The 27174-nt window shown below is 40.6% G+C and overlaps 1 protein-coding gene across 1 annotated transcript in view; it reads left to right on the top strand.

The window, feature by feature from the left end:
• Window positions 1-22553, top strand: part of LOC106563190 (ubiquitin-conjugating enzyme E2 D2) — a 36326-nt gene extending 13773 nt beyond the window's left edge. The window contains exons 5-7 of the mRNA XM_045703845.1: window positions 2091-2196; window positions 2487-2580; window positions 20795-22553. Coding sequence (XP_045559801.1) covers window positions 2091-2196; window positions 2487-2580; window positions 20795-20840 — 246 coding nt within the window. The 3' untranslated portion in view covers window positions 20841-22553. The remainder of the gene's footprint in view (window positions 1-2090; window positions 2197-2486; window positions 2581-20794) is intronic.
• The last annotated feature ends 4621 nt before the right edge of the window (window positions 22554-27174 follow it).

Raw genomic sequence — 27174 nt, forward strand, 5'->3', positions numbered from 1 at the left:
ATGTGTGGTAGGAGGGGGGGTTACTAGTTAATGTGTGGTGGGGGGGGGTTACTAGTTAATGTGTGGTGGGGGGTTACTAGTTAATGTGTGGTAGTAGGGGGTTACTAGTTAATGTGTGGTAGGAGGGGGGGTTACTAGTTAATGTGTGGTAGGAGGGGGGGTTACTAGTTAATGTGTGGTAGGAGGGGGGTTACTAGTTAATGTGTGGTAGGAGGGGGGGTTACTAGTTAATGTGTGGTAGGAGGGGGGGTTACTAGTTAATGTGTGGTAGGAGGGGGGGTTACTAGTTAATGTGTGGTGGGGGGGGTTACTAGTTAATGTGTGGTGGGGGGGGTTACTAGTTAATGTGTGGTAGGAGGGGGGTTACTAGTTAATGTGTGGTAGAAGGGGGGTTACTAGTTAATGTGTGGTGGGGGGGGTTACTAGTTAATGTGTGGTAGGGGGGGTTACTAGTTAATGTGTGGTAGTAGGGGGGTTACTAGTTAATGTGTGGTAGGAGGGGGGGTTACTAGTTAATGTGTGGTAGGAGGGGGGTTACTAGTTAATGTGTGGTAGGAGGGGGGGTTACTAGTTAATGTGTGGTGGGGGGGGTTACTAGTTAATGTGTGGTGGGGGGGGTTACTAGTTAATGTGTGGTAGGAGGGGGGGTTACTAGTTAATGTGTGGTAGGAGGGGGTTACTAGTTAATGTGTGGTGGGGGGGGTTACTAGTTAATGTGTGGTAGTAGGGGGGTTACTAGTTAATGTGTGGTAGGAGGGGGGGTTACTAGTTAATGTGTGGTAGGAGGGGGGTTACTAGTTAATGTGTGGTGGGGGGGGGTTACTAGTTAATGTGTGGTGGGGTGGGGGGTTACTAGTTAATGTGTGGTAGGAGGGGGGTTACTAGTTAATGTGTGGTAGGAGGGGGGGTTACTAGTTAATGTGTGGTAGGAGGGGGGTTACTAGTTAATGTGTGGTAGGAGGGGGGTTACTAGTTAATGTGTGGTAGGAGGGGGGTTACTAGTTAATGTGTGGTAGAAGGGGGGTTACTAGTTAATGTGTGGTGGGGGGGGTTACTAGTTAATGTGTGGTGGGGGGGGTTACTAGTTAATGTGTGGTAGTAGGGGGGTTACTAGTTAATGTGTGGTAGGAGGGGGGGTTACTAGTTAATGTGTGGTAGGAGGGGGGGTTACTAGTTAATGTGTGGTAGGAGGGGGGTTACTAGTTAATGTGTGGTGGGGGGGTTACTAGTTAATGTGTGGTGGGGGGGGTTACTAGTTAATGTGTGGTAGGAGGGGGGTTACTAGTTAATGTGTGGTAGAAGGGGGGTTACTAGTTAATGTGTGGTGGGGGGGGTTACTAGTTAATGTGTGGTGGGGGGGGTTACTAGTTAATGTGTGGTAGTAGGGGGGTTACTAGTTAATGTGTGGTAGGAGGGGGGGTTACTAGTTAATGTGTGGTAGGAGGGGGGGTTACTAGTTAATGTGTGGTAGGAGGGGGGTTACTAGTTAATGTGGTGGTGGGGGGGTTACTAGTTAATGTGTGGTGGGGGGGGTTACTAGTTAATGTGTGGTAGGAGGGGGGTTACTAGTTAATGTGTGGTGGGGGGGGTTGCTAGTTAATGTGGGGGGGGTTACTAGTTAATGTGTGGTAGGAGGTGGGGGTTACTAGTTAATGTGTGGTAGGAGGTGGGGGGTTACTAGTTAATGTGTGGTAGGAGGGGGGGTTACTAGTTAATGTGTGGTAGGAGGGAGGGGTTACTAGTTAATGTGTGGTAGGAGGGGGGGTTACTAGTTAATGTGTGGTATGAGGGGGGTTACTAGTTAATGTGTGGTAGGAGGGGGGTTACTAGTTAATGTGTGGTAGAAGGGAGGGGGGTTACTAGTTAATGTGTGGTAGGAGGGAGGGGTTACTAGTTAATGTGTGGTAGGAGGGAGGGGGGGGGTTACTAGTTAATGTGTGGTAGGAGGGGGGGGTTACTAGTTAATGTGTGGTGGGGGGGGGTTACTAGTTAATGTGTGGTAGGAGGGAGGGTTACTAAATGTATTAACATGTTGTTTAATTAATATTTTCCTAGTTAATGTTGTTAATATTTCTCTCTCTCTCTCCCAGTTAGCGTTTACCACCAGAATTTACCACCCCAATATTAACAGCAACGGCAGCATCTGTCTGGATATTCTCCGATCACAGTGGTCCCCTGCTTTAACTATTTCTAAAGGTGAGTTACGACGACTCTGTGATGGACAGATCCACTGAAAGTGCATTATGGGGCAGTTTTTACCGGACACAGATTAAACCTCGTCCTGGACTACAAAAGTTATTTTTCAATGGAGATTCCTGAGATGTTTTCTACATTTTTTTTTTTGAATGTGCCTCTCTGTGTGTGTATCATAAAGGAATCAGACATTTCTACATCACAGAATAGTCCGTAGCGGGAGAATACAACCCTTGTTCCTAGTTCCACAACAGAGAGAAACAGGGTTTTAACTCTCGTATTTTCCTCTGCAGTTCTGCTCTCCATTTGCTCCCTCTTATGCGACCCCAACCCAGACGACCCTCTAGTACCAGAGATCGCTCGCATCTATAAAACAGATAGTGACAAGTAAGTAATGTTGTCTGTTGGAGACATCACTATTTATTATTCTGTATAAACCCTGTGAAAATTATGTATTTTTTCATCACGTTTTGCTCACTGGGAAGGTGATAAACGTAACTTCCTGTCTGCTTTCAGTTGGGGACATGTAAACACGATAATGGTCTGCAGCCGAGACAAAGCAGAATAATGTCCCCGTTGTCTCTCAAAGCAGAATAACGTCCCCGTTGTCTCTCAAAGCAGAATAACGTCCCCGTTGTCTCTCAAAGCAGAATAATGTCTAATGTCCCCGTTGTCTCTCAAAGCAGAATAATGTCCCCGTTGTCTCTCAAAACAGAATAATGTCCCCGTTGTCTCTCAAAACAGAATAATGTCCCCGTTGTCTCTCAAAGCAGAATAATGTCCCCGTTGTCTCTCAAAGCAGAATAATGTCCCCGTTGTCTCTCAAAGCAGAATAATGTCCCCGTTGTCTCTCAAAGCAGAATAATGTCCCCGTTGTCTCTCAAAGCAGAATAATGTCCCCGTTGTCTCTCAAAGCAGAATAATGTCCCCGTTGTCTCTCAAAGCAGAATAATGTCCCCGTTGTCTCTCAAAGCAGAATAATGTCCCCGTGTCTCTCAAAGCAGAATAATGTCCCCGTTGTCTCTCAAAGCAGAATAATGTCCCCGTTGTCTCTCAAAGCAGAATAACGTCCCCGTGTCTGTGGAGAGGAGGTTGTTTTGTGGCGGTCTATGTTTATGCATGTAGTCCTCACTCAGGGCTGGTCTCGCTGGATTCCCTGGACGTTTTCTCATCGTTCAGCCAACAACCGTCTTCCACAGTCCTTGTAAGGCTTTAGTTTGGTTGTGTGGACAACTCGTTTTTTTTTTTCTTCTTTTCTTCTGTCGACTATAATCTTTCGGGGATTGAGTGAATGTGTTTCTCTGTGCTTATTGTACAGGCAGGGATTATTATTAAGTTCAGATGTTTCATGACACGGGCGACGTGTAATTGAGTGTTCGTTCATGGTGTTGATCGTCGTCAGGGCCTGTGTGTCCTTAAATCGGTCTGAGTGCTGATCTATGATCAGCTTGGCCTTTCAGATCATAATCGATGAGATGATCTGGACAGGTGGGTTCTTGATCCGAGATCAGGGCGCCAACTCTGAGACACTACGCGGATAAAGGCCCAGATGTTACCGCTCTCTTAAATAATGCTATTTAAATCACATTATTTTACCAACAATGCAGTTCTAAGAAAAAATAGAGTTGAGAAAATATTTACAAAACAAACTAGAGTAAAAGAATAACAGTAATAATAACCAGGTTGTGTACAGGTTAGTCTAGGTAACTGAGGTAATATAATGTAGGTGGGGTAAAGTAACCATCCATAGATAATAACCAGGTTGTGTACAGGTTAGTCTAGGTAACTGAGGTAATATAATGTAGGTGGGGTAAAGTGACCATCCATAGATAATAAACAGGTTGTGTACAGGTTAGTCTAGGTAACTGAGGTAATATAATGTAGGTGGGGTAAAGTAACCATCCATAGATAATAACCAGGTTGTGTACAGGTTAGTCTAGGTAACTGAGGTAATATAATGTAGGTGGGGTAAAGTAACCATCCATAGATAATAACCAGGTTGTGTACAGGTTAGTCTAGGTAACTGAGGTAATATAATGTAGGTAGGGGTAAAGTAACTATCCATAGATAATAACCAGGTTGTGTACAGGTTACTCTAGGTAACTGAGGTAATATAATGTAGGTGGGGTAAAGTGACCATCTATAGATAATAACCAGGTTGTGTACAGGTTAGTCTAGGTAACTGAGGTAATATAATGTAGGTGGGGGTAAAGTAACCATCCATAGATAATAACCAGGTTGTGTACAGGTTAGTCTAGGTAACTGAGGTAATATAATGTAGGTGGGGTAAAGTGACCATGCATAGATAATAAACAGGTTGTGTACAGGTTAGTCTAGGTAACTGAGGTAATATAATGTAGGTGGGGTGAAGTAACCATCAATAGATAATAACCAGGTTGTGTACAGGTTAGTCTAGGTAACTGAGGTAATATAATGTAGGTGGGGTAAAGTAACCATCCATAGATAATAACCAGGTTGTGTACAGGTTAGTCTAGGTAACTGAGGTAATATAATGTAGGTGGGGTAAAGTAACCATCCATAGATAATAACCAGGTTGTGTACAGGTTAGTCTAGGTAACTGAGGTAATATAATGTAGGTGGGGTAAAGTAACCATCCATAGATAATAACCAGGTTGTGTACAGGTTAGTCTAGGTAACTGAGGTAATATAATGTAGGTGGGGTAAAGTGACCATCCATAGATAATAACCAGGTTGTGTACAGGTTAGTCTAGGTAACTGAGGTAATATAATGTAGGTAGGGGTAAAGTAACCATCCATAGATAATAACCAGGTTGTGTACAGGTTAGTCTAGGTAACTGAGGTAATATAATGTAGGTGGGGTAAAGTGACCATCCATAGATAATAACCAGGTTGTGTACAGGTTAGTCTAGGTAACTGAGGTAATATAATGTAGGTGGGGTGAAGTGACCATCCATAGATAATAACCAGGTTGTGTACAGGTTAGTCTAGGTAACTGAGGTAATATAATGTAGGTGGGGTAAAGTGACCATCCATAGATAATAACCAGGTTGTGTACAGGTTAGTCTAGGTAACTGAGGTAATATAATGTAGGTGGGGTAAAGTAACCATCCATAGATAATAAACAGGTTGTGTACAGGTTAGTCTAGGTAACTGAGGTAATATAATGTAGGTGGGGTAAAGTAACCATCCATAGATAATAACCAGGTTGTGTACAGGTTAGTCTAGGTAACTGAGGTAATATAATGTAGGTGGGGTAAAGTAACCATCCATAGATAATAACCAGGTTGTGTACAGGTTAGTCTAGGTAACTGAGGTAATATAATGTAGGTGGGGTGAAGTAACCATCCATAGATAATAACCAGGTTGTGTACAGGTTAGTCTAGGTAACTGAGGTAATATAATGTAGGTGGGGTAAAGTAACCATCCATAGATAATAACCAGGTTGTGTACAGGTTAGTCTAGGTAACTGAGGTAATATAATGTAGGTGGGGTGAAGTAACCATCCATAGATAATAAACAGGTTGTGTACAGGTTAGTCTAGGTAACTGAGGTAATATAATGTAGGTGGGGTAAAGTGACCATCCATAGATAATAACCAGGTTGTGTACAGGTTAGTCTAGGTAACTGAGGTAATATAATGTAGGTGGGGTAAAGTAACCATCCATAGATAATAAACAGGTTGTGTACAGGTTAGTCTAGGTAACTGAGGTAATATAATGTAGGTGGGGTAAAGTAACCATCCATAGATAATAAACAGGTTGTGTACAGGTTAGTCTAGGTAACTGAGGTAATATAATGTAGGTGGGGTAAAGTAACCATCCATAGATAATAAACAGGTTGTGTACAGGTTAGTCTAGGTAACTGAGGTAATATAATGTAGGTAGGGGTAAAGTAACCATCCATAGATAATAAACAGGTTGTGTACAGGTTAGTCTAGGTAACTGAGGTAATATAATGTAGGTGGGGTGAAGTAACCATCCATAGATAATAACCAGGTTGTGTACAGGTTAGTCTAGGTAACTGAGGTAATATAATGTAGGTGGGGTAAAGTAACCATCCATAGATAATAACCAGGTTGTGTACAGGTTAGTCTAGGTAACTGAGGTAATATAATGTAGGTGGGGTGAAGTAACCATCCATAGATAATAAACAGGTTGTGTACAGGTTAGTCTAGGTAACTGAGGTAATATAATGTAGGTGGGGTAAAGTGACTATCCATAGATAATAACCAGGTTGTGTACAGGTTAGTCTAGGTAACTGAGGTAATATAATGTAGGTGGGGGTAAAGTAACCATGCATAGATAATAAACAGGTTGTGTACAGGTTAGTCTAGGTAACTGAGGTAATATAATGTAGGTAGGGGTGAAGTGACCATCCATAGATAATAAACAGGTTGTGTACAGGTTAGTCTAGGTAACTGAGGTAATATAATGTAGGTGGGGTAAAGTGACCATCCATAGATAATAACCAGGTTGTGTACAGGTTAGTCTAGGTAACTGAGGTAATATAATGTAGGTGGGGTAAAGTAACCATCCATAGATAATAACCAGGTTGTGTACAGGTTAGTCTAGGTAACTGAGGTAATATAATGTAGGTGGGGTAAAGTAACCATCCATAGATAATAAACAGGTTGTGTACAGGTTAGTCTAGGTAACTGAGGTAATATAATGTAGGTGGGGTAAAGTAACCATCCATAGATAATAAACAGGTTGTGTACAGGTTAGTCTAGGTAACTGAGGTAATATAATGTAGGTAGGGGTAAAGTAACCATCCATAGATAATAACCAGGTTGTGTACAGGTTAGTCTAGGTAACTGAGGTAATATAATGTAGGTGGGGTAAAGTAACCATCCATAGATAATAACCAGGTTGTGTACAGGTTAGTCTAGGTAACTGAGGTAATATAATGTAGGTGGGGTAAAGTAACCATGCATAGATAATAACCAGGTTGTGTACAGGTTAGTCTAGGTAACTGAGGTAATATAATGTAGGTGGGGTAAAGTGACCATCCATAGATAATAAACAGGTTGTGTACAGGTTAGTCTAGGTAACTGAGGTAATATAATGTAGGTAGGGGTAAAGTAACCATCCATAGATAATAAACAGGTTGTGTACAGGTTAGTCTAGGTAACTGAGGTAATATAATGTAGGTGGGGTAAAGTGACCATCCATAGATAATAACCAGGTTGTGTACAGGTTAGTCTAGGTAACTGAGGTAATATAATGTAGGTGGGGTAAAGTAACCATCCATAGATAATAAACAGGTTGTGTACAGGTTAGTCTAGGTAACTGAGGTAATATAATGTAGGTGGGGTAAAGTGACCATCCATAGATAATAACCAGGTTGTGTACAGGTTAGTCTAGGTAACTGAGGTAATATAATGTAGGTGGGGTAAAGTAACCATCCATAGATAATAACCAGGTTGTGTACAGGTTAGTCTAGGTAACTGAGGTAATATAATGTAGGTGGGGGTAAAGTAACCATCCATAGATAATAACCAGGTTGTGTACAGGTTAGTCTAGGTAACTGAGGTAATATAATGTAGGTGGGGTAAAGTGACCATCCATAGATAATAACCAGGTTGTGTACAGGTTAGTCTAGGTAACTGAGGTAATATAATGTAGGTGGGGTAAAGTAACCATCCATAGATAATAAACAGGTTGTGTACAGGTTAGTCTAGGTAACTGAGGTAATATAATGTAGGTAGGGGTAAAGTAACCATCCATAGATAATAAACAGGTTGTGTACAGGTTAGTCTAGGTAACTGAGGTAATATAATGTAGGTGGGGTGAAGTAACCATCCATAGATAATAAACAGGTTGTGTACAGGTTAGTCTAGGTAACTGAGGTAATATAATGTAGGTGGGGTAAAGTGACTATCCATAGATAATAACCAGGTTGTGTACAGGTTAGTCTAGGTAACTGAGGTAATATAATGTAGGTGGGGTAAAGTAACCATGCATAGATAATAAACAGGTTGTGTACAGGTTAGTCTAGGTAACTGAGGTAATATAATGTAGGTAGGGGTGAAGTGACCATCCATAGATAATAAACAGGTTGTGTACAGGTTAGTCTAGGTAACTGAGGTAATATAATGTAGGTGGGGTAAAGTGACCATCCATAGATAATAACCAGGTTGTGTACAGGTTAGTCTAGGTAACTGAGGTAATATAATGTAGGTGGGGTAAAGTAACCATCCATAGATAATAACCAGGTTGTGTACAGGTTAGTCTAGGTAACTGAGGTAATATAATGTAGGTGGGGTAAAGTAACCATCCATAGATAATAAACAGGTTGTGTACAGGTTAGTCTAGGTAACTGAGGTAATATAATGTAGGTGGGGGTAAAGTGACCATCCATAGATAATAAACAGGTTGTGTACAGGTTAGTCTAGGTAACTGAGGTAATATAATGTAGGTGGGGTAAAGTGACCATCCATAGATAATAAACAGGTTGTGTACAGGTTAGTCTAGGTAACTGAGGTAATATAATGTAGGTAGGGGTGAAGTAACCATCCATAGATAATAACCAGGTTGTGTACAGGTTAGTCTAGGTAACTGAGGTAATATAATGTAGGTGGGGTAAAGTAACCATCCATAGATAATAACCAGGTTGTGTACAGGTTAGTCTAGGTAACTGAGGTAATATAATGTAGGTAGGGGTAAAGTAACCATCCATAGATAATAAACAGGTTGTGTACAGGTTAGTCTAGGTAACTGAGGTAATATAATGTAGGTGGGGTAAAGTAACCATCCATAGATAATAACCAGGTTGTGTACAGGTTAGTCTAGGTAACTGAGGTAATATAATGTAGGTGGGGTAAAGTGACCATCCATAGATAATAACCAGGTTGTGTACAGGTTAGTCTAGGTAACTGAGGTAATATAATGTAGGTGGGGTGAAAGTAACCATCCATAGATAATAACCAGGTTGTGTACAGGTTAGTCTAGGTAACTGAGGTAATATAATGTAGGTGGGGTAAAGTAACTATCCATAGATAATAACCAGGTTGTGTACAGGTTAGTCTAGGTAACTGAGGTAATATAATGTAGGTGGGGTAAAGTGACCATGCATAGATAATAAACAGGTTGTGTACAGGTTAGTCTAGGTAACTGAGGTAATATAATGTAGGTAGGGGTAAAGTGACCATCCATAGATAATAAACAGGTTGTGTACAGGTTAGTCTAGGTAACTGAGGTAATATAATGTAGGTGGGGTAAAGTGACCATCCATAGATAATAACCAGGTTGTGTACAGGTTAGTCTAGGTAACTGAGGTAATATAATGTAGGTGGGGTAAAGTGACCATCCATAGATAATAACCAGGTTGTGTACAGGTTAGTCTAGGTAACTGAGGTAATATAATGTAGGTGGGGTAAAGTAACCATCCATAGATAATAAACAGGTTGTGTACAGGTTAGTCTAGGTAACTGAGGTAATATAATGTAGGTGGGGTAAAGTAACCATCCATAGATAATAAACAGGTTGTGTACAGGTTAGTCTAGGTAACTGAGGTAATATAATGTAGGTGGGGTAAAGTGACCATCCATAGATAATAAACAGGTTGTGTACAGGTTAGTCTAGGTAACTGAGGTAATATAATGTAGGTAGGGGTGAAGTGACCATCCATAGATAATAACCAGGTTGTGTACAGGTTAGTCTAGGTAACTGAGGTAATATAATGTAGGTAGGGGTGAAGTGACCATCCATAGATAATAAACAGAGTAGCAGCAGTGTTGGTAGTTGAGGTAATATAATGTAGGTGGGGTAAAGTAACCATCCATAGATAATAACCAGGTTGTGTACAGGTTAGTCTAGGTAACTGAGGTAATATAATGTAGGTGGGGTGAAGGGACCATCCATAGATAATAACCAGGTTGTGTACAGGTTAGTCTAGGTAACTGAGGTAATATAATGTAGGTGGGGTGAAGTAACCATCCATAGATAATAACCAGGTTGTGTACAGGTTAGTCTAGGTAACTGAGGTAATATAATGTAGGTGGGGTAAAGTGACCATCCATAGATAATAAACAGGTTGTGTACAGGTTAGTCTAGGTAACTGAGGTAATATAATGTAGGTGGGGTAAAGTGACCATCCATAGATAATAAACAGGTTGTGTACAGGTTAGTCTAGGTAACTGAGGTAATATAATGTATGTAGGGGTGAAGGGACCATCCATAGATAATAACCAGGTTGTGTACAGGTTAGTCTAGGTAACTGAGGTAATATAATGTAGGTGGGGTAAAGTGACCATCCATAGATAATAACCAGGTTGTGTACAGGTTAGTCTAGGTAACTGAGGTAATATAATGTAGGTGGGGTAAAGTAACCATCCATAGATAATAACCAGGTTGTGTACAGGTTAGTCTAGGTAACTGAGGTAATATAATGTAGGTGGGGTAAAGTAACCATCCATAGATAATAACCAGGTTGTGTACAGGTTAGTCTAGGTAACTGAGGTAATATAATGTAGGTGGGGTAAAGTGACCATCCATAGATAATAACCAGGTTGTGTACAGGTTAGTCTAGGTAACTGAGGTAATATAATGTAGGTGGGGTAAAGTAACCATCCATAGATAATAACCAGGTTGTGTACAGGTTAGTCTAGGTAACTGAGGTAATATAATGTAGGTGGGGTAAAGTAACCATCCATAGATAATAACCAGGTTGTGTACAGGTTAGTCTAGGTAACTGAGGTAATATAATGTAGGTGGGGTGAAAGTGACCATCCATAGATAATAAACAGGTTGTGTACAGGTTAGTCTAGGTAACTGAGGTAATATAATGTAGGTGGGGTAAAGTGACCATCCATAGATAATAACCAGGTTGTGTACAGGTTAGTCTAGGTAACTGAGGTAATATAATGTAGGTGGGGTAAAGTAACCATGCATAGATAATAAACAGGTTGTGTACAGGTTAGTCTAGGTAACTGAGGTAATATAATGTAGGTAGGGGTAAAGTGACCATCCATAGATAATAAACAGGTTGTGTACAGGTTAGTCTAGGTAACTGAGGTAATATAATGTAGGTGGGGTAAAGTGACCATCCATAGATAATAACCAGGTTGTGTACAGGTTAGTCTAGGTAACTGAGGTAATATAATGTAGGTGGGGTAAAGTAACCATCCATAGATAATAACCAGGTTGTGTACAGGTTAGTCTAGGTAACTGAGGTAATATAATGTAGGTGGGGTAAAGTAACCATCCATAGATAATAACCAGGTTGTGTACAGGTTAGTCTAGGTAACTGAGGTAATATAATGTAGGTGGGGTAAAGTAACCATCCATAGATAATAAACAGGTTGTGTACAGGTTAGTCTAGGTAACTGAGGTAATATAATGTAGGTAGGGGTGAAGTGACCATCCATAGATAATAAACAGGTTGTGTACAGGTTAGTCTAGGTAACTGAGGTAATATAATGTAGGTAGGGGTAAAGTAACCATCCATAGATAATAACCAGGTTGTGTACAGGTTAGTCTAGGTAACTGAGGTAATATAATGTAGGTGGGGTAAAGTAACCATGCATAGATAATAACCAGGTTGTGTACAGGTTAGTCTAGGTAACTGAGGTAATATAATGTAGGTGGGGTAAAGTGACCATCCATAGATAATAACCAGGTTGTGTACAGGTTAGTCTAGGTAACTGAGGTAATATAATGTAGGTAGGGGTAAAGTAACCATCCATAGATAATAACCAGGTTGTGTACAGGTTAGTCTAGGTAACTGAGGTAATATAATGTAGGTGGGGTAAAGTGACCATCCATAGATAATAACCAGGTTGTGTACAGGTTAGTCTAGGTAACTGAGGTAATATAATGTAGGTGGGGTAAAGTAACCATCCATAGATAATAAACAGGTTGTGTACAGGTTAGTCTAGGTAACTGAGGTAATATAATGTAGGTGGGGTAAAGTAACCATCCATAGATAATAACCAGGTTGTGTACAGGTTAGTCTAGGTAACTGAGGTAATATAATGTAGGTGGGGTAAAGTAACCATCCATAGATAATAACCAGGTTGTGTACAGGTTAGTCTAGGTAACTGAGGTAATATAATGTAGGTGGGGTAAAGTAACCATCCATAGATAATAAACAGGTTGTGTACAGGTTGGTCTAGGTAACTGAGGTAATATAATGTAGGTAGGGGTAAAGTAACCATCCATAGATAATAAACAGGTTGTGTACAGGTTAGTCTAGGTAACTGAGGTAATATAATGTAGGTGGGGTGAAGTAACCATCCATAGATAATAACCAGGTTGTGTACAGGTTAGTCTAGGTAACTGAGGTAATATAATGTAGGTGGGGTAAAGTAACCATCCATAGATAATAAACAGGTTGTGTACAGGTTAGTCTAGGTAACTGAGGTAATATAATGTAGGTGGGGTAAAGTAACCATCCATAGATAATAACCAGGTTGTGTACAGGTTAGTCTAGGTAACTGAGGTAATATAATGTAGGTGGGGTGAAGTAACCATCCATAGATAATAACCAGGTTGTGTACAGGTTAGTCTAGGTAACTGAGGTAATATAATGTAGGTGGGGTAAAGTGACCATCCATAGATAATAACCAGGTTGTGTACAGGTTAGTCTAGGTAACTGAGGTAATATAATGTAGGTGGGGTAAAGTAACCATGCATAGATAATAAACAGGTTGTGTACAGGTTAGTCTAGGTAACTGAGGTAATATAATGTAGGTGGGGTAAAGTGACCATCCATAGATAATAAACAGGTTGTGTACAGGTTAGTCTAGGTAACTGAGGTAATATAATGTAGGTGGGGTAAAGTGACCATCCATAGATAATAACCAGGTTGTGTACAGGTTAGTCTAGGTAACTGAGGTAATATAATGTAGGTGGGGGTAAAGTAACCATCCATAGATAATAACCAGGTTGTGTACAGGTTAGTCTAGGTAACTGAGGTAATATAATGTAGGTGGGGTAAAGTGACCATCCATAGATAATAAACAGGTTGTGTACAGGTTAGTCTAGGTAACTGAGGTAATATAATGTAGGTGGGGTAAAGTAACCATCCATAGATAATAACCAGGTTGTGTACAGGTTAGTCTATGTAACTGAGGTAATATAATGTAGGTGGGGTAAAGTGACCATCCATAGATAATAAACAGGTTGTGTACAGGTTAGTCTAGGTAACTGAGGTAATATAATGTAGGTAGGGGTGAAGTAACCATCCATAGATAATAACCAGGTTGTGTACAGGTTAGTCTAGGTAACTGAGGTAATATAATGTAGGTGGGGTAAAGTAACCATCCATAGATAATAACCAGGTTGTGTACAGGTTAGTCTAGGTAACTGAGGTAATATAATGTAGGTAGGGGTAAAGTAACCATCCATAGATAATAAACAGGTTGTGTACAGGTTAGTCTAGGTAACTGAGGTAATATAATGTAGGTGGGGGTAAAGTAACCATCCATAGATAATAACCAGGTTGTGTACAGGTTAGTCTAGGTAACTGAGGTAATATAATGTAGGTGGGGTAAAGTGACCATCCATAGATAATAACCAGGTTGTGTACAGGTTAGTCTAGGTAACTGAGGTAATATAATGTAGGTGGGGTGAAGTAACCATCCATAGATAATAACCAGGTTGTGTACAGGTTAGTCTAGGTAACTGAGGTAATATAATGTAGGTGGGGTAAAGTGACCATCCATAGATAATAACCAGGTTGTGTACAGGTTAGTCTAGGTAACTGAGGTAATATAATGTAGGTGGGGTAAAGTAACCATGCATAGATAATAAACAGGTTGTGTACAGGTTAGTCTAGGTAACTGAGGTAATATAATGTAGGTAGGGGTGAAGTGACCATCCATAGATAATAAACAGGTTGTGTACAGGTTAGTCTAGGTAACTGAGGTAATATAATGTAGGTGGGGTAAAGTGACCATCCATAGATAATAACCAGGTTGTGTACAGGTTAGTCTAGGTAACTGAGGTAATATAATGTAGGTGGGGTAAAGTAACCATCCATAGATAATAACCAGGTTGTGTACAGGTTAGTCTAGGTAACTGAGGTAATATAATGTAGGTGGGGTAAAGTAACCATCCATAGATAATAAACAGGTTGTGTACAGGTTAGTCTAGGTAACTGAGGTAATATAATGTAGGTGGGGTAAAGTAACCATCCATAGATAATAACCAGGTTGTGTACAGGTTAGTCTAGGTAACTGAGGTAATATAATGTAGGTGGGGTAAAGTGACCATCCATAGATAATAAACAGGTTGTGTACAGGTTAGTCTAGGTAACTGAGGTAATATAATGTAGGTAGGGGTGAAGTAACCATCCATAGATAATAACCAGGTTGTGTACAGGTTAGTCTAGGTAACTGAGGTAATATAATGTAGGTAGGGGTGAAGTGACCATCCATAGATAATAAACAGAGTAGCAGCAGTGTTGGTAGTTGAGGTAATATAATGTAGGTGGGGTAAAGTAACCATCCATAGATAATAACCAGGTTGTGTACAGGTTAGTCTAGGTAACTGAGGTAATATAATGTAGGTGGGGTGAAGTGACCATCCATAGATAATAACCAGGTTGTGTACAGGTTAGTCTAGGTAACTGAGGTAATATAATGTAGGTGGGGTGAAGTAACCATCCATAGATAATAAACAGGTTGTGTACAGGTTAGTCTAGGTAACTGAGGTAATATAATGTAGGTGGGGTAAAGTGACCATCCATAGATAATAAACAGGTTGTGTACAGGTTAGTCTAGGTAACTGAGGTAATATAATGTAGGTGGGGTAAAGTGACCATCCATAGATAATAAACAGGTTGTGTACAGGTTAGTCTAGGTAACTGAGGTAATATAATGTAGGTAGGGGTGAAGTAACCATCCATAGATAATAACCAGGTTGTGTACAGGTTAGTCTAGGTAACTGAGGTAATATAATGTAGGTGGGGTAAAGTAACCATCCATAGATAATAACCAGGTTGTGTACAGGTTAGTCTAGGTAACTGAGGTAATATAATGTAGGTGGGGTAAAGTAACCATCCATAGATAATAACCAGGTTGTGTACAGGTTAGTCTAGGTAACTGAGGTAATATAATGTAGGTGGGGTAAAGTAACTATCCATAGATAATAACCAGGTTGTGTACAGGTTAGTCTAGGTAACTGAGGTAATATAATGTAGGTGGGGTAAAGTAACCATCCATAGATAATAACCAGGTTGTGTACAGGTTAGTCTAGGTAACTGAGGTAATATAATGTAGGTGGGGTAAAGTAACCATCCATAGATAATAACCAGGTTGTGTACAGGTTAGTCTAGGTAACTGAGGTAATATAATGTAGGTGGGGTAAAGTAACCATGCATAGATAATAACCAGGTTGTGTACAGGTTAGTCTAGGTAACTGAGGTAATATAATGTAGGTGGGGTAAAGTGACCATGCATAGATAATAACCAGGTTGTGTACAGGTTAGTCTAGGTAACTGAGGTAATATAATGTAGGTGGGGTGAAGGGACTATCCATAGATAATAACCAGGTTGTGTACAGGTTAGTCTAGGTAACTGAGGTAATATAATGTAGGTGGGGTAAAGTAACCATCCATAGATAATAACCAGAGTAGCAGCAGTGTTGGTAGTTGAGGTAATATAATGTAGGTGGGGTAAAGTGACCATGCATAGATAATAAACAGAGAGTAGCAGCAGTGTTGGTAGTTGAGGTAATATAATGTAGGTGGGGTAAAGTGACCATCCATAGATAATAACCAGGTTGTGTACAGGTTAGTCTAGGTAACTGAGGTAATATAATGTAGGTGGGGTAAAGTAACCATCCATAGATAATAACCAGGTTGTGTACAGGTTAGTCTAGGTAACTGAGGTAATATAATGTAGGTGGGGTAAAGTGACCATCCATAGATAATAACCAGGTTGTGTACAGGTTAGTCTATGTAACTGAGGTAATATAATGTAGGTGGGGTAAAGTGACCATGCATAGATAATAACCAGGTTGTGTACAGGTTAGTCTAGGTAACTGAGGTAATATAATGTAGGTGGGGTAAAGTAACCATCCATAGATAATAACCAGGTTGTGTACAGGTTAGTCTAGGTAACTGAGGTAATATAATGTAGGTGGGGTAAAGTAACCATCCATAGATAATAACCAGGTTGTGTACAGGTTAGTCTAGGTAACTGAGGTAATATAATGTAGGTGGGGTAAAGTGACCATCCATAGATAATAACCAGGTTGTGTACAGGTTAGTCTAGGTAACTGAGGTAATATAATGTAGGTGGGGTGAAGGGACCATGCATAGATAATAAACAGGTTGTGTACAGGTTAGTCTAGGTAACTGAGGTAATATAATGTAGGTGGGGTAAAGTGACCATGCATAGATAATAACCAGGTTGTGTACAGGTTAGTCTAGGTAACTGAGGTAATATAATGTAGGTGGGGTAAAGTAACCATCCATAGATAATAACCAGGTTGTGTACAGGTTAGTCTAGGTAACTGAGGTAATATAATGTAGGTGGGGTAAAGTGACCATCCATAGATAATAACCAGGTTGTGTACAGGTTAGTCTAGGTAACTGAGGTAATATAATGTAGGTGGGGTAAAGTGACCATCCATAGATAATAACCAGGTTGTGTACAGGTTAGTCTAGGTAACTGAGGTAATATAATGTAGGTGGGGTAAAGTAACCATGCATAGATAATAACCAGGTTGTGTACAGGTTAGTCTAGGTAACTGAGGTAATATAATGTAGGTGGGGTAAAGTAACCATCCATAGATAATAAACAGGTTGTGTACAGGGTAGTCTAGGTAACTGAGGTAATATAATGTAGGTGGGGGTAAAGTAACCATCCATAGATAATAACCAGGTTGTGTACAGGTTAGTCTAGGTAACTGAGGTAATATAATGTAGGTGGGGGTAAAGTAACCATCCATAGATAATAACCAGGTTGTGTACAGGTTAGTCTAGGTAACTGAGGTAATATAATGTAGGTGGGGTAAAGTAACCATCCATAGATAATAACCAGGTTGTGTACAGGTTAGTCTAGGTAACTGAGGTAATATAATGTAGGTGGGGTAAAGTAACCATCCATAGATAATAACCAGGTTGTGTACAGGTTAGTCTAGGTAACTGAGGTAATATAATGTAGGTGGGGTAAAGTAACCATCCATAGATAATAACCAGGTTGTGTACAGGTTAGTCTAGGTAACTGAGGTAATATAATGTAGGTGGGGTAAAGTAACCATCCATAGATAATAACCAGGTTGTGTACAGGTTAGTCTAGGTAACTGAGGTAATATAATGTAGGTGGGGTAAAGGGACCATCCATAGATAATAACCAGGTTGTGTACAGGTTAGTCTAGGTAACTGAGGTAATATAATGTAGGTGGGGTAAAGTAACCATCCATAGATAATAACCAGGTTGTGTACAGGTTAGTCTAGGTAACTGAGGTAATATAATGTAGGTGGGGTAAAGTGACCATCCATAGATAATAACCAGGTTGTGTACAGGTTAGTCTAGGTAACTGAGGTAATATAATGTAGGTGGGGTAAAGTAACCATCCATAGATAATAACCAGGTTGTGTACAGGTTAGTCTAGGTAACTGAGGTAATATAATGTAGGTGGGGTGAAGGGACCATCCATAGATAATAACCAGGTTGTGTACAGGTTAGTCTAGGTAACTGAGGTAATATAATGTAGGTGGGGTGAAGTAACCATGCATAGATAATAAACAGGTTGTGTACAGGTTAGTCTAGGTAACTGAGGTAATATAATGTAGGTGGGGTAAAGTGACCATGCATAGATAATAAACAGGTTGTGTACAGGTTAGTCTAGGTAACTGAGGTAATATAATGTAGGTGGGGTAAAGTGACCATGCATAGATAATAACCAGGTTGTGTACAGGTTAGTCTAGTTAACTGAGGTAATATAATGTAGGTGGGGTAAAGTGACCATCCATAGATAATAACCAGGTTGTGTACAGGTTAGTCTAGGTAACTGAGGTAATATAATGTAGGTGGGGTAAAGTAACCATCCATAGATAATAACCAGGTTGTGTACAGGTTAGTCTAGGTAACTGAGGTAATATAATGTAGGTGGGGTAAAGTAACCATCCATAGATAATAACCAGGTTGTGTACAGGTTAGTCTAGGTAACTGAGGTAATATAATGTAGGTGGGGTAAAGTGACCACCCATAGATAATAAACAGGTTGTGTACAGGTTAGTCTAGGTAACTGAGGTAATATAATGTAGGTGGGGTGAAGTGACCATCCATAGATAATAACCAGGTTGTGTACAGGTTAGTCTAGGTAACTGAGGTAATATAATGTAGGTGGGGTAAAGTGACCATCCATAGATAATAACCAGGTTGTGTACAGGTTAGTCTAGGTAACTGAGGTAATATAATGTAGGTGGGGTAAAGTGACCATGCATAGATAATAAACAGAGAGTAGCAGCAGTGTTGGTAGTTGAGGTAATATAATGTAGGTAGGGGTGAAGTAACTATCCATAGATAATAAACAGAGAGTAGCAGCAGTGTTGGTAGTTGAGGTAATATAATGTAGGTAGGGGTAAAGTGACCATCCATAGATAATAAACAGAGTAGCAGCAGTGTTGGTAGTTGAGGTAATATAATGTAGGTAGGGGTAAAGTGACCATCCATAGATAATAAACAGAGTAGCAGCAGCATAAAAAAAGGGGGGGGGTGTCAATGCAAATAGTCTGGGTATCCATTTGATTAGCTGTTCAGCAGTCTTATGGCTTAGGGGTAGCAGAGAGAAGTCTCTGACTAGGGTGGCTGAAGGCTTTTGGCTATTTTTAGAGCCTTACTCTGACACCGCCTGGTATAGAGGTCCTGGATGGCAGGAAGCTTGGCCCCGGTGACGTACTGGGCCGTTCGCACTACCCTCTGTAACGGTTGGAGGCCGAGCAGTTGCCATACCAGGCGGTGATGCAACCAGTCAGGATGCTCTCGATGGTGCAGCTGTAGAACTTTTTGAGGTTCTGAGGACCCTGGGATGATGGTGTTGATGTGAGCCAGGACCAGCCTTTCAAAGCCCTTCATGGTTAGACGTGAGCACTACAGGGTGGTAGTCATTAAAAATATATATTTAACGTTTATTTAACCTGGCAAGTCAGTTAAGAACAAATTCTTATTTACAGTGACTGTCTACCCCGGCCAAACCCCCTAACCCGGACGACGCTGGGCCAATTGTGCGCCGTCCTATGGGATTCCCGATCGCGGCCGGTTGTGATACAGCCTGGGATCGAACCAGGGTCTGTAGTGACGCCTCATTTATGCAGATTACCTTGACGTTCTTGTGCGCAGGCACTATGGTGTTCTGCTTGAAACGAGTAGGTATTACAGACTCGGACAGGGACGTAGAAATCCGTAGGGCCGTTCCCCCCGGCAGACCGTAGGACCGTTCCACCCTGGCAGACCGTAGGGCCGTTCCCCCCCGGCAGACCGTAGGGCCGTCCCCCCGGCAGACCGTAGGGCCGTTCCCCCCCCGGCAGACCGTAGGGCCGTTCCCCCCCCGGCAGACCGTAGGGCGTTTCCCCCCGGCAGACCGTAGGGCCGTTCCCCCCTGGCAGACCGTAGGACCGTTCCCCTCCCGGCAGACCGTAGGGGCCGTTCCCCCCTGGCAGACCGTAGGGGCCGTTTCCCCCCTGGCAGACCGTAGGGACCGTTCCCCTCCCGCAGACCGTAGGGCGTTTCCCCTCCCGGCAGACCGTAGGGCCGTTCCCCTGGCAGACCGTAGGGCCGTTCCCCCCTGGCAGACCGTAGGGCCGTTCCCCCCTGGCAGACCGTAGGCAGACCGTAGGGCCGTTCCCCCCCTGGCAGACCGTAGGGCCGTTCCCCCGGCAGACCGTAGGACCGTTTCCCCCCGGCAGACCGTAGGGACCGTTCCCCCCTGGCAGACCGTAGGGACCGTTCCCCCCCTGGCAGACCGTAGGGCCGTTTCCCCCTGGCAGACCGTAGGGGCCGTTCCCCCCGCAGACCGTAGGACCGTTCCCCCCTGGCAGACCGTAGGGACCGTTTCCCCCCTGGCAGACCGTAGGGCCGTTTCCCCCTGGCAGACCGTAGGGCCGTTTCCCCCCCTGGCAGACCGTAGGGCCGTTTCCCCCCCTGGCAGACCGTAGGGCCGTTCCCCCGGCAGACCGTAGGGCCGTTTCCCCCGGCAGACCGTAGGGCCGTTCCCCCCGGCAGACCGTAGGGCCGTTCCCCCGGCAGACCGTAGGGCCGTTCCCCCTGGCAGACCGTAGGGCCGTTCCCCCCGGCAGACCGTAGGGCCGTTCCCCCCCGGCAGACCGTAGGGCCGTTCCACCCTGGCAGACCGTAGGGCCGTTCCCCCCTGGCAGACCGTAGGGCCGTTCCCCCTGGCAGACCGTAGGGCCGTTCCCCCGGCAGACCGTAGGGCCGTTCCCCCCCGGCAGACCGTAGGGCCGTTCCCCCGGCAGACCGTAGGGCGTTCCCCTCCCGGCAGACCGTAGGGCTGTTCCCCCCGGCAGACCGTAGGGCCGTTCCCCCCCCCGGCAGACCGTAGGGCTGTTCCCCTTAGTAGTAGGGCTTTGGTGAAAACTAGTGCAGTCGATAGTGTGCCGTTTGGGAAGCTGCATCTATTGTTTTTGTTTTTTGTTCTCCCTCATGCAGATACAGCAGAATAGCAAGAGAATGGACGCAGAAATACGCCATGTGATGACTGGCCTCGCGGAAGGAGAACGTCGTCGTAGCTGGAGTCAACTTCAATAGCTGGTTTCCATTATTTTGTTCATTTTGTTATTGAATTAGACTCATTTTGCCCCCATTTTTTTTTTCTCCACTCCTTCATTCATGTGCTATTAAAAAGATAAGTGTTTATTCCTCGGACAGTCAACATGTACTGGTTTCATTTATTATAATTTTTTTTAAGTGAGAGATAAAAAGAAAAAAAAAAACACATTTTTAATGTAAGTCTTTTCATGGGTTCTGAACTCTTCATGTTGAGCATGCAACAGCAGTATACGGCCGTGCCGATTGGCCTCTTGGTTATCACACTAAAACCACTAGACAGCGTTTTCCGTCCGGGTTGTTCTGAGGACGTCGAAGACCAAACCGGACAGACGTGTCGCTTCAGGATACAATAACTGGTGTGTGTGATGTCGTTGGTTGTGTCTAAAATGGCAACTCTATTCCCCTGTATTGTGCATTACTTTTAGCCAGGGGTCCACCAGGGGGAATATCTCTGGGGATCCTGGTCTACCAGGGGGAATATCTCTGGGGATCCTGGTCCACCAGGGGGAATATCTCTGGGGATCCTGGTCGACCAGGGGGAATATCTCTGGGGATCCTGGTCCACCAGGGGGAATATCTCTGGGGATCCTGGTCCACCAGGGGGAATATCTCTGGGGATCCTGGTCGACCAGGGGGAATATCTCTGGGATCCTGGTCCACCAGGGGGAATATCTCTGGGGATCCTGGTCCACCAGGGGGAATATCTCTGGGGATCCTGGTCCACCAGGGGAAATATCTCTGGGGATCCTGGTCGACCAGGGGAAATATCTCTGGGGATCCTGGTCCACCAGGGGGAATATCTCTGGGGATCCTGGTCGACCAGGGGGAATATCTCTGGGGATCCTGGTCGACCAGGGGGAATATCTCTGGGGATCCTGGTCGACCAGGGGAAATATCTCTGGGGATCCTGGTCCACCAGGGGGAATATCTCTGGGGATCCTGGTCGACCAGGGGGAATATCTCTGGTGATCCTGGTCCACCAGGGGGAATATCTCTGGGGATCCTGGTCCACCAGGGGAAATATCTCTGGGGATCCTGGTCCACCAGGGGAAATATCTCTGGGGATCCTGGTCCACCAGGGGGAATATCTCTGGGGATCCTGGTCCACCAGGGGGAATATCTCTGGGGATCCTGGTCTAAAGTTGTGCATTATATCAAGAATTCGATGCCATTTCAGTGGTAGCAGTGTTATGCTTTTTAATATTGTTTGTCGACCCATGGCCTGAGAGAATATTTACCTCATAACCAAATGTGTGAACAGACAAACAAATGCTGCGGGTATGTCAACAACATCCAGTCAGCCAAAAAAAGAAAAAAAAATAACTGTAATGTATTTTATGCATGTGATAGGAATAGGGGGATGTTATCCATATGAAGTGGATATGTTGCAGGGGGTGGGCAAATGGGGAGGGGAAATTTATTAAATGAAAGCTTTCGATCTTTGATGAATTTTTTTTTTTTAGAAGTTGAGAGCTTCTCGTTAGGTCACCAACCTAAACACTGTCTTGTAGCCCTGAGACGTGCCGAAGAGCTATTGGTTCAACTATCTACTGGTTCCTCTGTCGCCATTTTGTTTTTTATTTCGTTTTTTTTTTCTTCTTCTGTTTTCCCATCAATAAAGTTAAATCATAAAACACTTTCTAGGCTCTTATCAATTTTATTGTTGTCTACTGTAAATGTTCTACATGCCTGTGTGTTTTTTGAGCTGTTGAGTTTATAATGTAGTGATTTTAAAGGGTAGATCCAGATTCTGTGCAATAAAGGTTCAGACCTCTTGGCAAAGGTGGAAGTGTCCTTTTACATACAGGGAGGCCATTGGTGGTGGTGTCAGGCAGCACTGAACAGCGAGGAAAGCTGTGATAGTTAATTAACTATCTTTTGACTCCCTTATCTACCCGGTTCACATCACTGTACTGAACAAAAATATACATGCAACTGTCAATTGGAATATATTCATTACGCCAATATCTCTGGATTTCACATGACTGAGAATGCAGATATGCATCTGTTGATCACAGATACTGAATGAATGAAATTAGATTTTTGTGTCAAATCGCCAATTTGGCAGCCCATCCCTTATGGGATTAATTGGCAGCCCATTATGGGATTAATTGGCAGCCCATCCCTTATGGGATTAATTGGCAGCCCATTATGGGATTAATTGGCAGCCCATCCCTTATGGGATTAATTGGTAATCCATCCCTTATGGGATTAATTGGCATCCCATCCCTTATGGGATTAATTGGTAACCCATCCCTTATGGGATTAATTGGCAGCCCATCCCTTGTGGGATTAATTGGCACATTAACAAACATTACAATAATTTACTATGGTAATTAAATGATAACTCTTCCAGCGTTCTCTGCATTGTCCATCACATGAAGAGTGAAACAAATACAATACATAGTAGTCAATGTTATCCAAACAATAATTATATCCCTAGAGCAGTACAATAATATACACACACATACATACTGCATATATACACATACATGCATACCGCATGTATACACATACATACTGCATATATACACATACACACTGCATATATACACATACATACTGCATATATACACATACATACTGCATATATACACATACACACTGCATATATACACATACACACTGCATATACACACATACATACTGAATATATACACATACATACATACTGCATATATACACATACATACATACTGCATATATACATACTGCATATATACATACTGCATGTATACACACACACTGCATATATACACATACATACTGCATATATACACATACACACTGCATATATACACATACATACTGCATATACACACATACATACTGAATATATACACATACATACATACTGCATATATACACATACATACATACTGCATATATACATACTGCATATATACATACTGCATATATACACACACACTGCATATATACACATACATACTGCATATATACACATACATACATACTGCATATATACACATACATACATACTGCGTATATACAAACTGCATATATACACATACACAATACATATATACACATACACACTGCATATATACACATACATACTGCATATATACACATACATACATACGGCATGTATACACATACATACTGCATATATACATACTGCATATATACACATACATACTGCATATATACACGTACACACTGCATATATACACATACATACTGCATATACACATACACACTGCATATATACACATACATACTGCATATATACACATACATACTGCATATATACACACACACTGCATATATACACATACACACTGCATATATACACATACATACTGCATATATACACATACATACATACTGCATATATACACATACATACATACTGCATATATACATACTGCATATATACATATACACACTGCATATATACATACTGCATATATACACATACACACTGCATATATACACATACATACTGCATATATACACATACATACATACTGCATATATACACATACATACATACTGCATGTATACACATACATACTGCATATATACACATACACACTGCATATATACACATACATACTGCATATATACACATACACACTGCATATATACACATACATACTGCATATATACACATACATACTACATATATACACATACATACATACTGCATATATATAAACATACTGCATGTATACAAATACATACTGCATATATACATATACATACTGCATATATACATACTGCATATATACACATACACACTGCATATATACACATACATACTGCATATATACACATACACACTGCATATATACACATACACACTGCATATATACACATACACACTGCATATATACACATACATACTGCATATATACACATACATACATACTGCATATATACACATACATACTGCATGTATACACATACATACTGCATATATACATACTGCATATATACACATACACACTGCATATATACACGTACATACTGCATATATACACATACACACTGCATATATACACATACACACTGCATATATATACAAATACACACTGCATATATATACACATACACACTGCATATATACACATACACACTGCATATATACACATACACACTGCATATATACACATACACACTGCATATATACACATACATACTGCATATATACACATACATACTGCATATATACACATACATACATACTGCATATATACACATACATACATACTGCATGTATACACATACATACTGCATATATACATACTGCATATATACACATACATACTGCATATATACACGTACACACTGCATATATACACATACATACTGCATATACACATACACACTGCATATATACACATACATACTGCATATATACACATACATACTGCATATATACACATACACACTGCATATATACACATACATACTGCATATATACACATACATACATACTGCATATATACACATACATACATACTGCATGTATACACATACATACTGCATATATACACACTGCATATATACACATACACACTGCATATATACACATACATACTGCATATATACACATACATACATACTGCATATATACACATACAAACATACTGCATGTATACACATACATACTGCATATATACATACTGCATATATACACATACACACTGCATATATACACATACATACTGCATATATACACATACATACTGCATATATACACATACATACATACATACATACTGCATATATACACATACACACTGCATATATACACATACACACTGCATATATATACACATACACACTGCATATATACACATACACACTGCATATATACACATACACACTGCATATATACACATACATACTGCATATATACACATACACACTGCATATATACACATACATACTGCATATATACACATACATACATACTGCATATATACACATACATACATACTGCGTGTATACACATACATACTGCATATATACACATACATACTGCATATATACATACTGCATATATACATACTGCATTTATACATACTGCATATATACACATACATACTGCATATATACACATACACACTGCATATATACACGTACACACTGCATATATACACATACACACTGCATATATACACATACACACTGCATATATACACATACATACTGCATATATACACATACATACTGCATATATACACATACATACATACTGCATGTATACACATACATACTGCATATATACATACTGCATATATACACATACACACTGCATATATACACATACACACTGCATATATATATACATACACACTGCATATATACACATACATACTGCATATATACACATACACAATACATATATACACATACACACTGCATATATACACATACATACTGCATATATACACATACATACATACGGCATGTATACACATACATACTGCATATATACATACTGCATATATACACATACATACTGCATATATACACGTACACACTGCATATATACACATACATACTGCATATACACATACACACTGCATATATACACATACATACTGCATATATACACATACATACTGCATATATACACATACACACTGCATATATACACATACACACTGCATATATACACATACATACTGCATATATACACATACATACATACTGCATATATACACATACATACATACTGCATATATACATACTGCATATATACACATACACACTGCATATATACATACTGCATATATACACATACACACTGCATATATACACATACATACTGCATATATACACATACATACATACTGCATATATACACATACATACATACTGCATGTATACACATACATACTGCATATATACACATACATACTGCATATATACACATACACACTGCATATATACACATACATACTGCATATATACACATACACACTGCATATATACACATACACACTGCATATATACACATACACACTGCATATATACACATACATACTGCATATATACACATACATACATACTGCATATATACACATACACACTGCATATATACACATACATACTGCATATATACACATACACACTGCATATATACACATACACACTGCATATATACACATACACACTGCATATATACACATACATACTGCATATATACACATACATACATACTGCATATATACACATACATACATACTGCATGTAAACACATACATACTGCATATATACATACT

Source organism: Salmo salar, chromosome ssa01 (genome assembly GCF_905237065.1).
Source record: "Salmo salar chromosome ssa01, Ssal_v3.1, whole genome shotgun sequence".
Lineage (NCBI taxonomy): Eukaryota > Metazoa > Chordata > Actinopteri > Salmoniformes > Salmonidae > Salmo > Salmo salar.